The sequence below is a fragment of the Cherax quadricarinatus genome, chromosome 16, assembly GCF_038502225.1.
Source record: "Cherax quadricarinatus isolate ZL_2023a chromosome 16, ASM3850222v1, whole genome shotgun sequence".
NCBI lineage: Eukaryota > Metazoa > Arthropoda > Malacostraca > Decapoda > Parastacidae > Cherax > Cherax quadricarinatus.
Window position 1 is genome coordinate 44,566,913 of NC_091307.1, and position 23,887 is coordinate 44,590,799.

At 42.0% G+C, this 23,887-nt stretch overlaps 1 protein-coding gene across 1 annotated transcript; it reads left to right on the forward strand.

Moving 5' to 3' along the window:
• The first annotated feature begins 647 nt into the window (after window positions 1-647).
• On the forward strand, window positions 648-18,331 carry LOC128688803 (uncharacterized). Its single transcript, XM_053776793.2, has 4 exons — window positions 648-792; window positions 13,106-13,359; window positions 13,519-13,545; window positions 17,978-18,331. The coding sequence occupies exons 1-4, from the start codon at window positions 648-650 to the stop codon at window positions 18,134-18,136; spliced, it is 585 nt and encodes a 194-aa protein (XP_053632768.2). The 3' UTR covers window positions 18,137-18,331.
• The last annotated feature ends 5,556 nt before the right edge of the window (window positions 18,332-23,887 follow it).

Consider the following 23,887-nt stretch of genomic DNA (forward strand, 5'->3'; position numbering starts at 1 on the left):
TAAGTTTTGTTTTCTTGTCTTTTGACAAAAACAGTTTTTATGTCTATATTTTGGTACCATGTAAGTTTTCAATAAAATAAAAAAAAAAAAATTAGTCCATCTTAGTTTAATGATCTACTTCCACTAGGCTAACAAGTGGAAGTAAGTCATGCTGAACATTTGTTAGCAATAGTATAGCTGAGAGCATCCCTGGTACCAAGAACCATGGTGTTGCAGTGCCGGACGAGTACTATATACCACAAGTATGATGTACCATTTGTAACGTGTTGACTGAAGACGGGCGTCTTCAGTCAACACGTCCTACTCACTGTCTTTTTCACTGCTTGTCGCTTTGTGTCATTTGTCTCCTTCCAAACTATGCAACTTTCACATTCATTTCATAATATTATTATTTTCCTCATTATTTCTGTTTAAGAGTATCTGTTCTAGATATGATGAAATTGCCATGAATTGCCTATTGTTAACTTCCTAATCTTTGTTCTTCCCATTATGTATTAATAATTATTTAGTATTTAGCGAATTACCATTTTTCAGAAATCATATGCACGAGCAAATAAACATTTAAACACCACTTCAGAATTAATTAATCTTATTTCTTCTTTTTTGTTAATTTTATGCTTCATTTAAAACTAGCAATTACTTGTGGAATGAGAGTGCTGGATACTGCACCAATGTTGGCGAGAAGACCAGTGATGGAGACAGTACCAATGTTGGAGACTCGCGGGCTGGTGGTGGCAACAATTTCAGTGTTGGAAATAAAACACGTAGTGTTGGTGTCACTTGAAGGCTTTGGTGAGTAGTCGTACATCTCTCATTTTGTTAGGTAAAAGGAAACAAATGCAACTAATGAGACATTTCATTGTCTCAACGTTTCGCTCTTCGACTTTTGTCAAGTCGTTACAAACAATTCAGGGACAGAGCGGTATGTATAGGTACAAAATATATTATGAAAAGTGCAATATATTCGTTGTAGGTAATAGTAGTAGTAGTAGCGGTACTTGTGGTGGTGGTGGTAGTAGTAGTGGTAGTTGTTGTAGTACTTGCAGTAGTAGTTGTAGTACTTGCAGTAGTAGTTGTTGTAGTACTGGCAGTAGTAGTAGTTATTGGAGTAATTGTGGTAGTAGTAGTAGTGGTAGCAGCTAAGTGATGCTGAGTATATTGTTTTGAGAAGAATTCTTGCTAATACTTCAAAGTTGATGAAGTTACCTTTATTTTCTTTAATTATGCTAGAAATAGCGATTAATAATCAAGGCATTTACGTCTACGGAAATTGGGTTCTTGACTCACTAGGTGGGCGTCGTTGAATTTCACAGGTGGTTGGCGGAATTCTAGTATTGTACGGAGGCGATATTCAAGTTATAGCTCCTATATGCATTAATGTGTTCATTGAGAAGTGTTCCCCTGCGATGAGTGGTTCAATGTTTCTCAGTTTCGTCCTCGACTCCAATGTTAGTTTGAGCGAACACTTGAGAGACGTTCAATGTAACCTGGTTGTAGGGAAGGATTATAACTTTGTTGGGAGTGGTGTCAGTGTGTGGAGAATTGATGATCCGAAGGGCACTTTTCTTGCAGTCTTTGATAAAAAGGAAGGGAAATGTAGATCAGTGAAGGTTTGGTGTATGTACAATCCTAGTCAAGAAACTCTGGACTGAAAATTAGGTATGCTCTTAGGAAAAGTCCAATGATGATACCTCTTTTGGTTTTAGTATCTTGACTGGAGAAGTGTGTGAAATCGGTTTCGTTTGTAGGCTTCCTATAAACTTGAAACCTTAGAGTGCTATCTACTTCGTAAATGAGAGCGTCTAGAAAAGGTAACTTGTCATTGGACTCTTCTTCAAGTGCAATCTAGATAACCTGTTCAGCTGGGTTGAGCATTGCCTCAAGATTTCGCACATCAAAACGTTTGGGAGCTGTTAAGAGGACGTTTCTCACATAACGCTGGTGGGGATGATATTTGGCGAAGAATTCAGCTTCCAGGTGGCTCACATACAAGTTTTTTTTTTTTTATATTTTATTTAAAACTCAGGTACAAAAATATATGGGTACATAATCAATATGTAACAAGATACAGGCAGTGAACAATAATCAATTGTGACTACACAAATACTGAAGAAGCACATATATAATGACAGAACTGGCTGCACTCAAATCAAACACCGCTTGTACGTACTGTGCTTCACATGAAAAGGTGGTCATATAAAAAAACGATAGAACCTACCCAGTAATGCTTACACTCCCCCCCCCCCATGAAAACGTGCCACTTTCACCTTAGATACACAGTGACAAATCTCTTATACATTTGTAAAAGCACTAAAAACTTCAATGACAAAATATATAAACACAATCCAGCCAGCTAAACGGCAAACACTATAATACAAGGAATGTCTGAACCTGATGGCTCACATCCACCATAGAACACAATCCACCCTACCCTCATATACCCTATGGTAATAATTAATATCGTGCACGGTGGTGGATTTAAGACACTACCGCTGACACTTCAACCCATCCTCCCACATGCCTATTAACTGTGTCTGCCGTCACCACTCATAACCACCAACAGTCATTGATGGCAATTAGCGTCTTATAATATATATCACCCTAAAAACACGCTATATACATAAACCTACCACAATAATAAATAAATTTACACATTATTCCCTCCTGCAGACAGATTATTTACACTGTCGGAGATAATCTATACATCACATCCTACAGAGAATGGACAACATTAGACATCTAAAATAATATGACATGTGTTTCACATGACCTGCTATTGCAGAGATTACTTACACTCCTACCCCCCCCCAAGTGAAAAACTGACCAGTTTCACCTGGCTATACACAAGATCAAAAACTCATTCACTTGACCATATATAATGAAAATGTGAAAAAAATCTGTAACAATATATAAGCAAAAACACCCCAGGCAAGATCTTACATTATATACAATACCAGAACGTTCCACTAGTTAAAAAACAGGTATGAAACCTCATTATTATGACAAGTTACATTGCTCATATATAGGTAGACATGTATAATTACAGGTTAAAATATGCTTATATACTAACATGCTTATGTACATCCTTACAAAACATGAAGGAATCCTTAGATAAATTATAATCATCGGTGTTCACAATAACACCAAGACATTACATTGAATATCACATTGAATATCACCTCAACATCCTTTCCTCACACAATTCCACACACACTCACACAATCGTCCTCTGCAACACACACAACCCCCCCGCCCCCCTGGGAAGGCCAGCCCGTTCATGCCCCTGACCGCTTATAAAGACCATAAATCCCTCAAAAGAAAGTCCCTGTAGCCCTCCGAGAAATCCCTCTCCCACCTCCTACCATATATTTCCCTGTTTACCTGGAGTTTACCTGGAGAGAGTTTCGGGGGTCAACGCCCCCGCGGCCCGGTCTGTGACCAGGCCTCCTGGTGGATCAGCGCCTGATCAACCAGGCTGTTGCTGCTGGCTGCACGCAAACCAACGTACGAGCCACAGCCCGGCTGATCAGGAACTGACTTTAGGTGCTTGTCCAGTGCCAGCTTGAAGACTGCCAGGGGTCTGTTGGTAATCCCCCTTATGTGTGCTGGGAGGCAGTTGAACAGTCTCGGGCCCCTGACACTTATTGTATGGTCTCTTAACGTGCTAGTGACACCCCTGCTTTTCATTGGGGGGATGTTGCATCGTCTGCCAAGTCTTTTGGTTTCGTAGTGAGTGATTTTCGTGTGCAAGTTCGGTACTAGTCCCTCTAGGATTTTCCAGGTGTATATAATCATGTATCTCTCCCGCCTGCGTTCCAGGGAATACAGGTTTAGGAACCTCAAGCGCTCCCAGTAATTGAGGTGTTTTATCTCCGTTATGCGCGCCGTGAAAGTTCTCTGTACATTTTCTAGGTCGGCAATTTCACCTGCCTTGAAAGGTGCTGTTAGAGTGCAGCAATATTCCAGCCTAGATAGAACAAGTGACCTGAAGAGTGTCATCATGGGCTTGGCCTCCGACACTTTGTTCTATAAAAGGATGCTGCTATGGCCATCCTACGTTCCTCCGCCCCTTTGTCTCTCATTGCTCATGATATATACACAAAATCAACCACTAAGTAAGCCACTGCCCTTTGAACCTTTACTCCAACCCCACCTACATCTAAACTGAGCACTCTCAAAACCGACAACCCTTTTCCCCCCACATACCGGATTACTTTCCCTAACCATTCCCGCACAGCCCCTAGGCTTTCACAAAAATAAACTACATGAAAAGCTGATTCATCTACCCCACAAACCTGACACTCCCCACCCTCCCTTATTCGCCTATTTCGTAAAACAACCCCAGACGGCAATATTCCGTGAAGAAACCTATACATTACCTCCCTCACGCGTGGCCGGATGCGTAACCCTTTTAATCGACCCCAAATGTCTTCCCATGCGTACATCGGGTACACTCCTTCCGTTTCCACTACCACCCTAGGCCATATCTTCCTCTCCATGGACCCTACCCGCATGTTTCTCGGATCTCTGACCATCATCAATAGACGCAACAACTCCTCACCATCTCTCAAATCTTGTCCCTTCCACAATCTCCGAAGATCTCCCTGCAGCATCCCCAACCCTCCAATCCCCTCCCCCAAGCCCTTAGCAACCCATGTTTCACATATACACACTTCAACCTTCTTTCCAAATGAATTAACCCCAGCCCTCCCAAGGCCACCGGAAGTGTTACCACCTCCCATTTCAACCAATCGCATCCCGAACCCCAGATAAAACGGAAAACTCTGTTCAACAATCTCCGGACATCCCCATACACCAAAGGGTACAAAGCTGCCACATGCCATATTTTGCTGTTCAAAAGCACATTGACCACAATGACCCTCTGGCGTAGCGTGAGATGTGTCGGCCGCAATCCTGACAATCTTCCCAATACTCTATCTACCACACCTTTTGAATTAACCTCCCTCGCCATCTGAACATTACCCATATACACAACTCCACAAATTTTCACCCGGTCCACGACACACCACCTCGCCCCCCCACCCCCACCCTCCCGCCCATCCCATTCACCCAATCTCATGAACTTTGATTTATGCACATTCACTGCCATACCTGTTGCCATCCCAAAAACATCTATAACTCTCTACAGACCCTCCAATCCCTCCCTCCCACTCACTAGGACAGTCGTGTCATCAACATAACCTATGATACCGGGACTCCCACCTCGTATGTCCTCCCTTACCCCCTCCTGTATGCACCTTTCCACTGCCCTATAAAACGGATTCTGTAAACATGCAAATAATATTTGTGACAACGGGCATCTCTGCCTCAATCCCCTTCCCATTTTCACATGCAACCCCACCCTCCCATTAATCTGTACACACATCCCAGCTCCCCGATATAAAGTACGCGCCCAATTCACAATGTCCTCCCCGAACCCCTGCCACTCCATGATTCTCCACAGAGCCTCCCTCTCGACACTGTCATATGCCGTTCTCCAATCCAACGCCAATACCCCTCGTTCCCCCTCTTGCGGACCCTCAATAAACCTTCTAATAACTCCGTGCCCCTCATACATTGACTTCCCCCGAATCCCATATTGACCCCTCACTATTACCTTTCCAATGACCTTCTTTATACGATTTCCCAAAATTTTTGCAAAAAGTTTGTAGTCTGCGCACATGAGTGATATCATCCGGCAATCTCTCACCGTGCACTGACTTTCACCCTTTGGCACCAAAACTACTAGTGCTGTCGCCTGCAAAGGTCCCAATGCACCCCGCTCTTTTATGATATTAAATAATTGCACCAAAAAATCTTTTAATACTCCCCAATGCTGTATGTAAAACTCCGCAGGCAGCCCATCTATCCCCAGCGCTTTACACCTGCTCTTACTCATTAAAGCCATCCACACCTCTTCCTCCACAATAGGCCCCTGTAACTGTTCTCTGTCGTCCCTGTCCAGCACATGCTGCACCCATCCCCCTGTCTCTCTTAAAGCCCCCTCTCTCACACCAACACTCCTCATATATGCACTAAGCCAAGCATCAACATACCCTCCCATCCCCTCCGTCGTCACCAAATCTTGTCCCTCCCTATACCCCTCGATGTCCTCAAGAACTCTCAAACCCACCATTTCCATTGCAACACACCAGCGCCCCTGCCCTCGCAGGACACACGCCGATGGTCTATCACCCCGCATGACCTCCTCCAACCCCCCTAAAACCCTTGCCGCATCAAACCTCTCGTTTTGCACTTCTATTAGGCGTTCCTTCACTCCCTCTATGTCAGCCACTGGGGCTCCCATCCCCCCCTTCCTCTCTCATAATACTCCCTTAACTGCCCCTCAAGATACCTAATAAGCCCATAAGCCAACTGATTCTCGTGCCGTCCCTGTCAGACATAGAACTCTCGAATCCTCGTCTTCGCCATCAGATCCCACCATCTCAACACATCCCCATTGACTTCCACCCCCTCCCATAAGCCTTTCCACCATTGTGCAAATAGGACCCTCCCCTCAACATCTTGAATCAACCGAACATTCAATTTCCAATAACTCTTATACCTGTTCGGCCGACCCTCCCATCCCAAATCCACCAAAACACCTCTATGATCAGAAAAAAAGACATCCAAAACCCTTACACTCCGCACCACTGCTTTCCTTGTCACATATATCCTATCCAGCCGTGCAGCATACCCCTGCCTCATAAAGGTGTGCTGCACCTCCCACGCCGCCCCCCCCCTCCACATCCACCAACCCCACCCCGGTTAACAGGTTCCTCAGAATGCCAGAACAATATCCTGCTCCCCTAGGTTCCACATCCTTGCGGCGTATAACGCAATTCCAGTCCTCTCCCACCACAGCTAATGCTGGAAGCGACCTTAAGTGATACACCAACACTTCACGTACAAACTCATTCTTCACTCGACTGTCCCCCTCCGCCGGACCATAAACACACACAAAAGACATCTTATCTCTTCCCCATGTCCCATCCACTCTTATAACCCTCCCCTCCCCCCCTCCTCACAATGATGTACAGTAAACGGGCTAGCCTCCCTCACCAAAATAGCCACTCCTCCTTTCAATCTCGTTGAGTGTGCCGCATATACAGTATACCCCTCAATCATCAACATACAACCCAGCTTGTGGTTGTGCTCTTGCACAAACACTACATCTACATCATACCTAATGAGCATCTCATGAAACCATACATGCTTCCTAGAATTTCTCAGACCATTAACATTTATAGAGAGACTCTTGAATTTGTCAATGGAGGTTTTCCTTTACGTACTGCACCACCTTTATCCCCCTTCCCCTTTATACGCCCTTGATCTTCAATCACCATTCTGTGATCTGCTTTCACATGCCCCTTGCCCCTGGACCCCCAAGGTCCATGCTCAACCACTTCAGCCCAAACCTTTTTGCCCGAGCGCTGTGCCGGAGTGAGCACATTGTCCACGTCCGAGGGCATTGCCGCTCTCTTCCGTGACACTCCAGCCTTTCTCCCCACCTCCACCCGGAAGCCATCCCCGTGCACATCCGCCACCACCATGCCAATTTGCAACCCAGCCTCAACCTGGGTCTCTGACATGCCTCCCCCCCTCTCACCACCTGGAACCCCAGCAGTATCCAGGGCACCCACAAGCCCCTCAACTGTGACCTCTCCTGGGGTCCCTAACAGGTCGTGGAGGACTGAATCAATGGTAGCCTCCACGGCCCTGTCCTCACCAAGTGACACCACATCTCTGGTCTCCGGTGCCTGCCCGGCAACGCATGACTCTCTCGGAAGAGTTACACACTCTTCCTCCCTCAAGGCCTCTTCGACCTCCACACTCCAAGCCTTGTTCAAGGAAACCGACTCAGGTCGTGCCAAATTCAACGTCTCAAGGTCCTCTGATGCCTCCTTATGCTGCTCCTTCGCCTGTGTACCCTGTTGTTTAACACACTGCACAGCAATGTGATCATAGGCACCGCATAATCGACAGGTACGTCGTTGCCCCGCGTAAGTCACCATTACTTGAGTCCTGAAGTCTTCTAGGAAAATATAGGAAGGAATAGGATGCCTCAATGTCATTTTTTAAAGAAAAACTTCCTTCATGCATCCCAGCATACGATCCTTCCTTCCACTTCCCCAATGTCGCCATATGAACAGTCCCAAACTTCTCGAAGACGGCACGTAGGTCTGCCTCATCAGCCTCAAAGGGTACATTCCTCATCTTCACCCACGTATAATAGCAGGACACATCATGTAGCCTTACCGTCACTGCAGGATTCACTGGTACACAAAGATCTTGGAACCTGGCGACTATGTCCTCGTATACACTTCCATTGCGAAATTTCTCAAAAATTCTATGCCCCATTCAAGGCTACACCATACAGCTCTTCGTTGGCAATGCCGTATGTGTCCCTGATGATGGCAGGTAATAAAACTTGAGCTAAGTGAGCATGCACAGCCCCACGCACCACTTCTATGCCGACAGTGTTTACCCTTCTTCTTGCCTGCTGCGCCATTTTGAGAAAACCAAGTTGTCACCGGCTGACAGCAGAGGGCAGGCTCAGCTCACGTCCGCTCGTCCCAGAGGTTGAGCGACGAATGATCACATACAAGTTAGCTAAGGCGGCGCTGATGGGGTCCCCTATCAGCGCCATCTTAGCGCTGTTATCGAAAGAAAAGCAGTTGAAGTTAATGCAGAGTTCAGTCAAATCAAGGAAATCTCCGGGAAATAGAGGAAGATTTAGGTTGTTATTGACTTTACGTTGGAGAGCGTCAATTGCTTGTGTGATAAATACCTTAATGAAGAAGGAAGTTAGTCCAAACTACTTAGTTTCTTGTTTCGGATGGAGATGTCTTTGATGTGGTTGAGAAGGTCGCCTGAATGCTTTAGATGAGCGGAGCTGATAGTCCCCAAAAGGCAATGAAGATGTTTAGCAAGAACTCCGGCTAATTTGTGTGATGCCTTTTTTATATCTGATGTGATTGGTCCCAGAGGAATATTATGTTTATGGGTCTTAGGTAGTCCATATATGTGTGCTAGTATAGGGCTGCTGGGTATCAAGTGTAGAAGTTTCATCCCTTTGCTAGAGCGTCTAAGTATTTATCTGGTTTTGCATATGAATTCCTTGGTGAGTGTCTCTCACTGCTGTGTTGGTAGGCTCGTATGTAGACTGCTCGTTCAAAAGGCCAATCATTCTGGTGTTGTAGTCGCTGGTGTTGAGTATGACTCCTCCTCCTCTGCTTTATGTGAATCATCTTCTACTAATCTTCCAAGACGTTATATAATTACCATTATGGACCTGCTAATGACCCAAATATTATCGTCATCACAGCCGACATAGGAGGTGGAGTCGTCACTCTCAACAACAGTGACTAAAACATCAAAATGATGAGCCTTTTGAACGATCAGTCAACATACGAGCCCATCAGCACACAAAAGTGAGAGACCCTCACCAAGGAATTCCCATGCAAAACCAGACAAATACTTATTCGCGCTAGTGAAGGGAAGAAGCTTCTGCACTTGATGCCCAGCAGCCTTATACCAGCACACATATATGGACTACCTAAGACTAATAAACATAATATTCCTCTTAGACCAGTCACATCAGATGTAAGAAGTGCAACATACAAATTAGCCGGAGATCTCGCCAAACATCTTTCTTGCCTTCTAGGGACCATCAGCTCCGTTCATCTTAAGCATTCAGGCGACCTTCTCAACCGCATCAGACACATCTCCAACCGAAACATGAAACTAAGTAGTTTCGACGTAACTTTCCTCTTCACTACAGTACCCACCAAATAAGCCATTGACGTTCTCGTACGTAAAGTCAATCAGGAACTGAATCTTCCTTTACTTTCCGGAGATTTCATTGATCTAAATGAACTCTGCATTAAATTCAACTGCGTTTCTTTCAATAACTGGCTCTATAAACAAACTTATGGTATGGGAATGGGGGGTCCCCTATCCAGGAAGCTAAACGCTTCGCCATCATCCCTACCAGAGTCACTCGGTTAGGTTTTGCGGACGACGTCCTTACAATAACTCCCAAAAAGTTTGATGTTTACCTGGAGTTTACCTGGAGAGAGTTCCGGGGGTCAACGCCCCCGCGGCCCGGTCTGTGACCAGGCCTCCTGGTGGATCAGAGCCTGATCAACCAGGCTGTTGCTGCTGGCTGCACGCAAACCAACGTACGAGCCACAGCCCGGCTGGTCAGGAACCGACTTTAGGTGCTTGTCCAGTGCCAGCTTGAAGACTGCCAGGGGTCTGTTGGTAATCCCCCTTATGTATGCTGGGAGGCAGTTGATCAGTCTCGGGCCCCTGACACTTATTGTATGGTCTCTTAACGTGCTAGTGACACCCCTGCTTTTCATTGGGGGGATGTTGCATCGTCTGCCAAGTCTTTTGCTTTCGTAGTGAGTGATTTTCGTGTGTAAGTTCGGTACTAGTCCCTCTAGGATTTTCCAGGTGTATATAATCATGTATCTCTCCTGCCTGCGTTCCAGGGAATACAGGTTCAGGAACCTCAAGCGCTCCCAGTAATTGAGGTGTTTTATCTCCGTTATGCGTGCCGTGAAGGTTCTCTGTACATTTTCTAGGTCAGCAATTTCACCTGCCTTGAAAGGTGCTGTTAGTGTGCAGCAATATTCCAGCCTAGATAGAACAAGTGACCTGAAGAGTGTCATCATGGGCTTGGCCTCCCTAGTTTTGAAGGTTCTCATTATCCATCCTGTCATTTTTCTAGCAGATGCGATTGATACAATGTTATGGTCCTTGAAGGTGAGATCCTCCGACATGATCACTCCCAGGTCTTTGACGTTGGTGTTTCGCTCTATTTTGTGGCCAGAATTTGTTTTGTACTCTGATGAAGATTTAATTTCCCTTTGTTTACCATATCTGAGCAATTGAAATTTCTCATCGTTGAACTTCATATTGTTTTCTGCGGAATCTTCAGGCAAGGCTCATCACAGATGAACCGGCTATCTTGTTTACAAACTAGATAACAATCTAGGGTTTCAAGTTTACAGGAAGCCTACAGACAAGAACGATTTAACAAACTTCTATTCCAGTAAAGATTTTAAGACCAAAAGAGGCATCATCAATGGATTTTTCCAAAGAGCATACCTAATTTGCAGTCCAGAGTTTCTTGACTAGGATTGTACATACATACACAAAACTTTCACGTTTCTCTTCCTGTTTCATGAGAGACTGCAAGAAAAAAAACCTTCAGATCATCAGTTCTCCATACACTAACACTACAACCAACAAAGCTAGTCCTTCACTACAGGCAGGTTGCATTGAACGTTTCTGAAGTGCTCGCTCAAACTAACGTTAGAGTCGTCCTCGCAACCAATACTTCCATAAAAGAACTGACTAGGAAGAAGCTGAGAAACATTGAACCAATCAACGCAGGTGTTTATACTATCCCCTGTGGAGGCTGTGACAGAATATACGTACGTGAATTAGCAAGAAATCTCGAAACACGTCTCAATGAGCACATTAATGCAAGTAGAAACGATAACTTGAACAAAGCCTGCGTATAATACCGAAATTCGGCCAACCACCTGATGAAATTCTACGACGCCTACCTAGTGATTTAAGAATTCAATTTCCTTAGACGTAAATGCCCTGAATCATTATTAATAGCTATTTCTTAGAAAATTAAACAGAATCAATGCAGCTTCATTATCTCTGAGGTATTAGCAAAAATTCTCCTCAAAACAATAAACCCCGCCATCACATAGCTGCTACCACTACTTCCATTACTACTACTACTACTACTACTACTACTACTACTACTACTACTACTACTACTATTACTACTACTATTACTGTTACTATTACTACTACTACCACCACCACAAGTACTACAACTACTACTACTGCTACTACCACAAGTACTACAACTACTGCTGCTACCACAAGTACTACAACAACAACTACTACTACTGCAACTATTGCTACCACCACAAGTACTAGTACTACCTACAACGATTATATTATGCTTTGTAACTATGTATTAATATATACCTCTCTATGTCCCTGTAATGTTGTAACGGCTTGACAAAGCTCCTGGAGAGCGAAACGTTGCCACAATAAAATGTCACATTAGTTGCACTTGTGTCCTTTTGCCTAACTTATTGTCGGTAATTCTACCATTATTATTGTATCACTTGTTGTCTTCAGGGACGAGGGAAGGTTAATACTGGAGAAGGCCTTTTGATCTAAGCAAGTTCAATTACCCGGCCCTTTCTTGTATCAAACTTGATTACCTCCTAATCCCAAATTTCTGCAAGAACCCAGTGCGATTTGTTCGTCCTCAAGAATAATAATAAAAAATAGATATATTTCGGTGGCCGAGTGATCCTTGAATGGAATCCTCTGTTCCTTAATTTACAAGATTAGAGTGGCTCAGAATGTTGGATAATTTGATGAATGGAATCCTCTGTTCCTTAATTTACAAGATTAGAGTGGCTCAGAATGTTGGATAATTTGATGTTGCAATAAGTTATTAGAGTTCAAGGTTTGATTGGAATTAGAAGACTCATTTACAAGTCACTATGTGGAAACTAATATTCAAATATCTTCAAATAATACGACATACATAAGCTAATTCTAATTAAAATCTTTCAAAGAAACCCAAGAGATCATTATCCTACTATACACATTATGTTGAACCCGCTCAGATGTTGCACAGTTAGGTGGTTGTAATGGAAAGTTGAAAATAATCAGACGACACTTAGAAATAATTCCACGAGAAGCTTCATTTAAATTTATCCAATGTCTTCCACAATAAAGCAAACTGGAACCTACATAGGCCAAAATTTGATTTAAAAAATTAGCAGATGATAACTTACACAAACTAACATCAAGAGAGTGTTTATTTTGAAAAAAAAAAAAAAAAAAACACGTCAGCTCTAAAAGTTGGCCAAAAGATGCATTTTTTAGTTATTTCAGAGAATCCAACCAAATTTTGGTAATAATTTCTCCAATTATTATTATTATGACTATCAATAAACTCAAATAAACTGTTAAACCCGTAAGTGTTACATCGAGCAGCCACAAGAAAAAATTTCCACCAATGAATCAAATATACGTGTTTCTTTCTCAGATGTGGAAGAGGTTGTGATGGGGTTATGGAAGGCCGGGGTGACTCTGGAGGTGCACCTCGACTACCTTCCACCACAGGAATTACCTCAGGCAGATTTCAGCTCTTTAAATATCATGGGAAAAGAGGATAAGCAAGAAACATTGTGGATGAGGGTTAACTGGAGATTCTTGTACGGTCGTGGCCCTCTGCACCGGTGCCACATGGCCCTCCTGGTGGTGGGCCCCATGCCATGGGCCCTCGCTGCTGCTGTTCAGGTCATCTGTTTATGCTCTATTGTTATCTCATGATATTTCGTAATGAGGATGAGTCTTCACGTAAAAAAAAACTAAATCTAATATATTTATAGAACTTTTGATTAGTACTATGTCACTATCAAACTAATAACTATCATGAACATTTATTAAATATTTCAGATGATGTCCAGAGCAGTGTTAGGAAATGTAAGTAACTAAAATTTTAATAGTTTTTCAGAGTTTGTATTAAAATATGTTTCAAGTCTCACTGTACACTCAGTGTACTAATTATTTCAATATTCTGATGATAGTGATTGACTTTTCTTGCTATAATAAGGTTGTTATAAGCAACTAATAGGATTTGTTGCAAGCTAGAGAGAAGTAACATTTGCAGAGTCGATAGAGAAAACAAAAGCTTGTTAATATATAATATGTAGCGGAGGGTTTCAAATAGTATTGCGAAGTAACTTGGAATGTATGTAAAAATACAAAAAAATAATGATCTGTAAAATTGTTAGGAATTATCATATGTTAAAACTGGTGAAAAAAAATGTCATGGTATGAAAAGTTAAAATAATCTTAATTATATAACTATGATAAACACACTATAATGAACAACATTTTGGGCAGCAAGTGATGTAGTTTGAAAATCATCTAAGTTTATTTTTTTCAAGCTATCTTTATACAAGAAAAATATAATTAACTTAGGGGCCTGGTGACACCCAGTGACTATCTTCGATCAGTTAACTACAATTAAATATAATTCTTCCCTTCCCCTGGAGTCGGGGAAGACGTGAAGCGAGATAAAGTGTTGGAGATGAATAAATCGGGTTGTGCTGATCAGTGCAGGAGGTACAGTATACAATTATGTTAAAATTTAGGCTGATTTTTGGCTGGCGTGTTTGCCCAAGTCCAGTATAACCTCACTGTCGAGAGTTGAGTGGGATTTTGGGCGAGATGAGTACAATCATCAATGATATAAAAGGACCACTGTGTAATGGAGTACTCATCTTTGTCGGCGACTGCTCAAGACACCTGCAGCCTCTGCCAGGGTCTCGCCTCCGATGTCTGCTTTCTAATTATCCATCAGGGCTGGAAAGAGTTATTATAACCAGTGTTTATACTCGCCCTGCTGACTCATGTTATTCGAGTGTGGCAGGTATATCACCAGGAAGTCGTAATGACCCTTACCTGTGTTTTGGGCTTGGGCCCTCTCATCACGGCCTAGAATGGTTGGCCCTATTCACCTAACATCGATCCTAGGCACTGCAGTGGTAATTAGCCCGTTACATTGAGCCAGATGGCTCACTGTAATGGGAGCCGGTGACGTTACGTGGAAGAGCGGCTGCCATTGGCTTAACTGAATAGATCACACGGGACGCCAGCACTGCTGTTGTCTGTTGGGCACATGGAACGTCGCCTGACGACTATAACTTGTCCACTAGTTCGACTAGCCAACTATATCTCTGGATAATGTCCACAAGTAGGGAGAAAGTCCTGGAGATTGTCAGCGCACGACTTGGGATTTACGTATACACACTGCAACTGCAAGCCTGTTACAGCCTCCCACCCTCTATTTATGGGTGGATATCTGCTGACATAGTGTTTACAGGCATTGGGTGCTGGCTCTGGTGACTCAATATAATCAAAAGTCTAAGCCACGGGATAAGTATAATGACACTAGCTATATTGTCAGGTTAGAGGCAGACTATCTTGAATTTTTCCTGGTCTTGGGAAATAGCAACTTCCCCAGACAAACACGTAAATATAAGGTGCTGCAGATTCTCTGCTGTACATTTGTGAATATCGTGTAACCATTTTCTTCTACCATAGGTCTGCAGTCCCATTAGAGTCTGTCTGATTCTGAAGAGTCAGGGACATGTGTTAAGATAAATGGGCATACTGGTATGCTTTAATGATGCTATGTAGCTAAACACAAGACCTTGCTTTATCTCAGCTATTGTGAAAAGAATAGGTCATGACCCTCTCATGAACACTCCTGCTGCCAGTGTGGGAAAAAAGACACAGAGGGGTATTAGCTCCTTCGAGAGAGGTTGCTGCCCCCCTGAGAGGGGTCGCCCCCTCTGGTTTCGAGAAAATTTCTCTACAAGGGTGGTCCTGTAGTATAGTGTGTCACTGTTTACTCGTTAACATTGTATGGGAACTTAAATTAAATAATTAAAAAACGACTGTCACTGAATAAACAGAAGGATAGAAGGGAGGATCGAACCGTGGTCCCAATGCTGACAGGCCCAATTGGTGCCTCTGATGGAAACATGTACAGAAATACTGTTTCCGAATCTTCCCTATTAGAAGTCCTATAACCGAAGAGGTAGAGAGCTGGACCTGTCAATCACGGGACCACGGTTCGATCTGCTGTCCATCCCTTTGTTTATTTAGTGTTGTATAGGTTAAAGTTCTAAGACATATTTGTATGTGTATGACGTCTTTGTGGAATTTTTTTTGGAAACTGAAATTAACCAGGCCAATGATCTGCTTCGGTCTACGGATGTCGCTAACAAAGTTCAACCCAAGACTCAAGGATTATGGTTTTAGTGTTGGCAAAAGCTCTGTTGGAAAGGGTGTCGTATCTAGTCTCTTAATTTTCTACTAGGTACTGTGTGAGTTGTGTCGGTCGAGTTTCTGTTCTAGATTTCTTTAATTAATGCATCGAGTGTATTTATCAAGTTTACTATGAAGGCAAGTCACATGTCTTTAGCTTTATGAAAAGCGTCCATAATGGTGACAGATTCGTCATGACATCACTGAAGTGGAGGAGGGAAGGGAAACGCATGACAATTGAGTTATACAGGATGGGGTAAACATACAGGATGGGGTAAACATACAGGATGGGGTAAACATACAGGATGGGGTAAACATACAGGATGGGGTAAACATACAGGATGGGGTAAACATACAGGATGGGGTAAACATACAGGATGGGGTAAACATACAGGATGGGGTAAACATACAGGATGGGGTAAACATACAGGATGGGGTAAACATACAGGATGGGGTAAACATACAGGATGGGGTAAACATACAGGATGGGGTAAACATACAGGATGGGGTAAACATACAGGATGGGGTAAACATACAGGATGGGGTAAACATACAGGATGGGGTAAACATACAGGATGGGGTAAACATACAGGATGGGGTAAACATACAGGATGGGGTAAACATACAGGATGGGGTAAACATACAGGATGGGGTAAACATACAGGCCATAAACCAGCTTTATAACATAATTCTCAAATGCACTTCAGAGCCACGATTCCATTCATCTCACTTCATGTTCTATTCCCCGGACTCTTTGTACTGACCACTACTGATTTCTCTAACCTTGTAATTGTTACCATGTACATGTTCAACAACATAATAGGGATTAAAAACATTTAGTCAAGCTTTGGTATTATTGACGTCTTATTGAAATTAGTTAACATGGCTCACAAGCCGATTTTAATTTTAGTTGACTTTGCTCGAGTATGTGTAACTTTGGTAAATTCTGCTGTTGACATTTAAAATGTATCTTTGATTCTTCTAAAAATACCTTGAGCTATATGAGTACGAGTTATTACACAGTCATCTTCATTGTAACTTGGTTTTGGACTAGAATACGTCAACTCATAGTCTTGATGTTTAACTACGTCATACAAGGCATGATGGAAGGTATCTCCTAGAGACATTGTATGTGGAATTATATGCATATTGGACATTAGGTATTACTCGGAATGATTTAATGAAGATCTACACAATGTGAATCGTCGACCCAATAAAAGATTGTTCAACAAACGTGCCATACCTACAACAGTAGGTTTCTTTAGTTGGATTCAGAAGCAGCAGCATAACCAATAGAAACGTTAAGACGATGTAATCAGTCTATTATCCTCGAAGACGTTGGCTATAAGGTGGTCAGTCCCACAGCCTGGAGAAGAGTTCTGCTCCATAGTCTGCAACAATGTGAAACTTGAAGCAATAAAATGGACACTTATATCCTGCTTCTGCTGCCTCCTCTGTATTCGACTGAAGAAGCCTACTGTGTACGTTGAATGTTTCGGAATGAAGTTACCTAACAGGTGCAAATGTGTTTTATCAATTTGTCAGTATGGTATACCATTATGAAATTAAGACATATGTGAAACATCTGGTTATCTTTATTGCAGACGTTTTGCCATCCAGTGGCTTTATCAATACAAATTCCAGGACATAATTTGAAGACAGAACTATATACAGAAGATGAGGTAATCAGCTCCTCAGCCTTGGAGGGGGTGTGAAGAGCACCGTAGTTGTGGAGATTCTGGAGCAGAGGCAAGGAACCTGGCGCTTATGTACTAACGTCAGGTGGAAAGGGGACGTGTAGCAGACGAGGGCATAGTCACTGTCTTCAAATTATGTCCTGGAATTTGTATTGATAAAGCCACTAGATGGAGAAACGTCTACGATAAAGATACCAAGATGTTGCACATGTGTCTTAATTTCACCTTGTCGGTATTGTATACCGTTCTTGTATACCATTATCAAATTCGCAGTGCTCTTAGTAAAGGAGGATGGAAAGAGCAGCTCCAGTTCCTTTCAACAAAAGCCCTACACCAACCTCAAGGCTCCCTTTCCATGTTATTATTTCTTGTTTCTCCAGACTGACACGCTTCTTCTGGCACCAGTGGGAGGGTCGGTCAATTGTAGCCTGCTATGTCCCCACATACCTTTAGCTGTGCGCGTGGCAGTTCTGGAGGTGCAGCAGCGACAGCCTAGATGGGCAAGTTATTTACCTCTTTTGTCAAATACAAAGATGTGACGAATATTTGTAGAATACCACTGTAAGAGGCTGACAGGATTACCCTGGTGTGGTGGTATTTCTTTAAATCATATTATTACAGTAACCAACATCACTCTTATTGTTATCAAAAGAAGATTAGACCTTACTGAATTAACAACAAAATTCTATAAACAATTTTTATTTTTAATATCTAATAAAAGTTATCTGTTCGAAACCAGGAGACAATGATGGATATGATTTTTGAGTTTGAGTTCCAAAGATCCAGTCCTTAGTTCCGAAGAAACTTGCTTCAGTTCTTAAAGTTCTATCTCTAGCTACAAAGATCTTTTCTCCAAAGTCCCTATGATGTATTAGAATTTTATGCAACACTTCGGTTTCTTTAGTGTGGAAACGTCTCGCTAACGTTTCTGTAAATACCTTTGTAACTTGTCATGATTGTGACCAGACTTACCTGGAGTTCATTACCTTTGTAAATTGTGAGTTCATTACCTTTGTAAATTGTGAGTTCATTACCTTTGTAAATTGTGAGTTCATTACCTCTGTAACTTGCTCAGCTATCAAAACTTTGGAGTCCAGTCCCTGGACCAATTATATACCTCTGTAATATTTTGACTACCGCCCACAGGATGGGTATGGGGTGCATAATAAACATATTAAACTAACTAACTAACCAATGGCTTCCTCAGTTAAATACAGAGACGAACTGTTGAGAATGAGATGGAGTTGGAGGTGATCAGTACCTCAGCCTGGAGTTGATGTGATCAGTTCACCAGTCTTATCAAGCTTGATGGATTGATCACATTGACTGCAGGTTGAGGGAATGGTTACCTTAAACTCCTTCTGATCCTCAATAGTTCTTGCTTGTACTGGACTGAGGAAGCCGCTGGTTGGCGACACGTTTCCACAGTGAAGATACTCAAGTGTTACACAAGTCGGTTCTTTAAACCATTTATCTACGAAGTCTCTATCTTGAATTCAGCAGACCCTTTCTAAAAATTCAGAGATCTATTTTTAGTTCCAACTCCCTGTAGTCAGTTCCAAACAGCCTTTCGTTAGTTTCAAAAGGCCATTCGTCTAAAAAATTCTTACGAAAAATAGAGAAGTTACAGTAATGTGGATGGAATAACTCATAACAAATACAGACACAGAACCAATATCATGTTTCTATATTTCTCACAATTTTGTAAAAGTTATTAAACAGTTCGAACCTTGATCTAATTTTCATAGTTTATATATAGGTTGGTTGGTAATCTTTACTATTTTAGACATTTATTTTTTACCCAAAAGACCCTAAATTGTTATTCAAAGATAATATACATTTGTTTCAAAACACATTTTCCTTTTAATCTCAACTCAATTGCACCAATAACGTAAAATTCTTTCAAAAAAAAAAAATTGCTGGTAGTAACTGTTAGTAACTGTGTTTACCAGCTGTTCTCTAATAGTAACTATATAATAATTATCAGCTGTTCCCTATAAGTATGTGTATAGACTACCAGCTGTTCCCAATTAGTAACTTCCTATTAGTAACTGTGTAGTCTCTACCAGCTGTTTCCTAATAGTACTCTAGTACCTATCAGCTGTTTCCTAATAGTACTCTAGTACCTATCAGCTGTTTTCTGTTACTATGTAATAACTTTATAGTCTATCAGCTGTCCTCTTTAAGTAGCTTATTATGATTATGTTGGGTGCAGGGAAGCGAGGAGAGGTGTACAGGTGTGGTGAGGGAGGCGCTGCTGGGTAAGGGAGGGAGGTACATCCTGCGTAGTGTGGGATGCTGGCGACGTCAGGTGCTCACTATGAGTCAGCATCTCCTCAACCCCATCACCTCGCTCAGAGGCGCTATGCTCACAACCGTCATTGTTCAGGTGTGACGACTTTTCTTTATCGTGTAAATTGTAAATCTCGGAATTTAATCTTAATAAAGAAGATTAAAAAAAAATCTCAAAAAAAAAAAAAAAAATATTTCAGTTGGTGGGCAGTCCGAGAGAAGTAGACCCGCACGGCAGTCACAGCTTTCTGTGTCTCAGTGTATATAATAGAAAAATTGTTTAGTGTGCAAGAATTTATAATGCAGATAAATATTAGAATTGAAAATTTAAAGGAATTCAGGAGAGGCATTCAAGATTTATCACCTGAAAACTAATAGCCTATTTTGTTCAATTAAAATAGGAAGTCAGGACATACTCAGCCAAAAACTAGATCAAACCTTCCAGCAAGAAACACTTGATTTGAAGCTAAACTGACGAGGCATTCTCTCGTTATCTTAGAGAGAAAAATATTCTGAAGTTCACCAGTATATTATGTTTAAAATTCATCAGAAGATGCATAATCACATTACAAGTAGTATTCAAATTATTCCAGTATCTTCAAGAAAAAAAAGAAAGCTAAGACATGCACAGGCTAAAATTAATATGAAGTTTTCTTTAACAAGACTGACCAATGAAGTTAGTGGATGTTGATAAAAAGCAATCTTAAAAGAACTACATCTATTTCGGCGCTCTGAGATCCCAGAAAAGTATCTTCATAATGAATAACCTCAGCCTCTTGTGCGCTAATGCGCTCAGATATTATTACTGAGGATTTAAAGCAAATCACGTATGGTATTTACAAGTTATCTCAAGTACACAAATAAACAAATTTTTTCAATGAAAATAGCAAATTAGGTCAAAGTCAACTTTAAGATAATTCAGACCTTCCAATAAGAAACATTAGCTTTGAAGCTAAAATGTTGAGGAATTTTCTTGCTATCCTAGAAGGAATAACGTGCACCAACACATTAGATTGATGCCGCTCACAATTTTCAGTATCAAGTTATAAGTGTTCAATGACTCACGAAATCGTAATGACATGATTGCAAACAAACCATACCCCGGGTGGGGATAGAACCCGCGATCAGAGAGTCTCAAAACTCCAGACCGTCGCATTAACCACTGGACCAGCTAGCTGCAATAAGATTCATCCAACTAGGTATATTTCTACACCATAGGAAGGTTAGCATAGGCACCACTGTGACCACAAATGCAAGTTTTTACAGCGTGGCCGTGACGAACTCTAGCTTTGAGGGGACTTGAGCTAGAGTTCGTCACGGCCACGCTAGCTGGAGATTCGTCTGTAAAAACTTGCATTTGTGGTCACAGTGGTGCCTATGCTAACCTTCCTATGGTGTAGAAATATACCTAGTTGGACGAATCTTATTGCAGCTAGCTGGTCCAGTGGCTAATGCGACGGTCTGGAGTTTTGAGACTCTCTGACCGCGGGTTCTATTCCCACCCGTGGTATGGTTTATAAGTGTTCAAGTGTGAAAGGAATTGGATGACATGCCATGAAAGGTGAATCAACAGCCCCTGTAGAGGATGACATATCTTATTATATTTTTTGAACTTTAAAGCAAGTTCCTGAAAACCTGTAGCATCATTGTGTCTATCCCGAAGTTGCAACATCCTGAAACATTTAGACTAATCTCCTTAACTAGATGTCTAAGATCATTATGACAACGAAATATGAATCCCAGGTTATAACCAATTCAGATGCGACAGACTAAACAGGCAACAAGGGGAGGGGAAGGGTTTGGCCTGTACATCACAGAGTCGCTCATTTGCTCAGAACCACTAAACACCTCAAATGATGTAGTTGAAGTTTTGGTGGTAAAGACTGAAAACCAAAACCTTGTCATTGTGATGGTATACAAGACTCCAGATGCAACTTCCCAACAATTCCAGGAGCAGCTTGTGAAAATTGACCACTGTCTGGAAAATCTCCCAACTCTTGCCCCAAACATCTTACTACAAGGACATTTTAACTTGAGACACCTAAAATGGAGGAGTATAGCAAACAATCTTTTAGCAGAGAACACCCCGGGAGGCAGCTCAGATGAAAATTCACATACACATGAACTATTAAGTCTCTACAACAAATTTACCTTAAACCAGCAAATATTAGAGCCTACAAGACTAGAAAATACTCTGGACCTTATCTTCACTAACAACGATGATCTGGTACGTAACATACCCGTATCAAAGACAATTCACTCAGATCACAACATAATAGAGGTGCAGACATGTATGCACAGGGTTACTGACCAGCAAAATGTGAGCAGTCTTGAAGGTCTCTTCACGAAATTCAATTTCAAAAACAAAAACATATAGTGGGATCAAATAAGCCATGTCCTAATGAAACAAGCTGGGAAGATTTCCTAAACAACACGGATCCCTAGAGACCTCACAAGCCCATCTGAACTGCATCACATCCCCCTTTCTCCCCCAATTTAAAATATCTGAGAACTAGGACAATTTGTCCTAAGTTATTAGACTATTTTAATCCTAACCCTTTTATTCTATTACAATACAATAGCAAATAATATGAATTCACACAGATCAGTAGGTTTAATAAATTCTAGCACAAGAAACGAATAACAATGACTCTGGTGCGAAACCTCCTTATCCGTTAGTTAGTAGGTAGGGGACAGGCGAGGCAGTAGGAGGGATGAGTGCGGAGGTAGGTAATGTGAGGTCACTGGTGACTACACCTTCACCTCTCATTACTCTACCCGCCACACTACACTACTCACCCTCTCACTACTTTAACTAAACATAAATAAATGGAAATAAGAATAAATAACGGGGACAGTGAATATTACTATTTTACTCAAACACAGTTTATTATTAAGTCCTTGTACAATAATATATTTGGGAACAGGAGAACATTATTGTGATTTAGATAAATGGGATGGTACGTATAAGCAGAGAGACAGGGAACACAATCAACTTGACGAAAATGAATATAACTTACAATATGGCTCAGAGAACAGTTCACCACAGAAACTAAGCCACAGGTCCCAAGAACAACACAGCACGAGTACTGCCCGAAGCCAGTACTCTGCCCAATGTCTCCAACAGTCTCCTCCAGAGACTTCAGCAGCCTTCTCCCGAGCCCTGCACCCCAGCAGCAGCTCCTCTCGAAGTCTCTGCTCGGAGTTCTGCACCCAGGCCAGTGCTCCGCACGAATCTCCTCTGCTCAGCTGTTCCTTGGGCTTATATCGTGGTCCAAGCACCCTCCACAACCACGTGTACGACCTGACGCCTGGATTTGACGCCGTCAAGAACAAAAGACCTCAGACGTGGGCGTGGCTACCCGACATTTGCCAAGGCAGGTGTGACCATATAATTGGTTAAATTAGGTCTCCCAAGAGACCTCACAAGCCCAGCTGAGCTACATCACATCCGATAACGATCATAAGTGACCCTTATGGTCACTTTCTTGAACACTATCTACTTTATTTTCCACTTTTTGGGAAAACAGTACCGTCCACAGGATGGATATGGGATGTACAAGAAACTAGCCGCATCGGCGGCAAAATCTGAAATCTAAGAAGTCATTATCCAGTCATATGACAGGAACCAGTTTGAGTGATAAAACTGACATATTAAACTCGCTCAACGTAGCATCATGGTAAAGCTTCCTCCGAGGAAAATACATCAGTTTTAAAAACTTAAAGACGACCACAAGAGGTTTTCTCCAATTATTGCACAAAATCAAACAAAATGTTTACCTGCAGAACATTATGCCAAGAAACTTTAGATAAGTCATACGACGAATCTGCCATTAAAAACTGAAGAATGGGAGACATTCAGATTCATCAGAATCAAGGCAAAATAACCTTTTAATGTAAAATACCACGAAACCATGTCTAGAATAAAAGTAGCAAAGTGGCCCCCACACACTACACATTACCTACACTACACAATAACAACAACACTAGACAATACT

What these genes read in the sequence shown, in the direction of transcription:
- LOC128688803 (XM_053776793.2), top strand. Translation starts at nt 648, where the DNA reads ATGAGAGTGCTGGATACTGCACCAATGTTGGCGAGAAGACCAGTGATG. An exon ending in GGTGTCACTTGAAGGCTTTG is followed by an intron (nt 793 to 13,105) that starts GTGAGTAGTCGT and finishes TTTCTTTCTCAG; the next exon opens with ATGTGGAAGAGGTTGTGATG. An exon ending in CCAGAGCAGTGTTAGGAAAT is followed by an intron (nt 13,546 to 17,977) that starts GTAAGTAACTAA and finishes TTGTTTCTCCAG; the next exon opens with ACTGACACGCTTCTTCTGGC.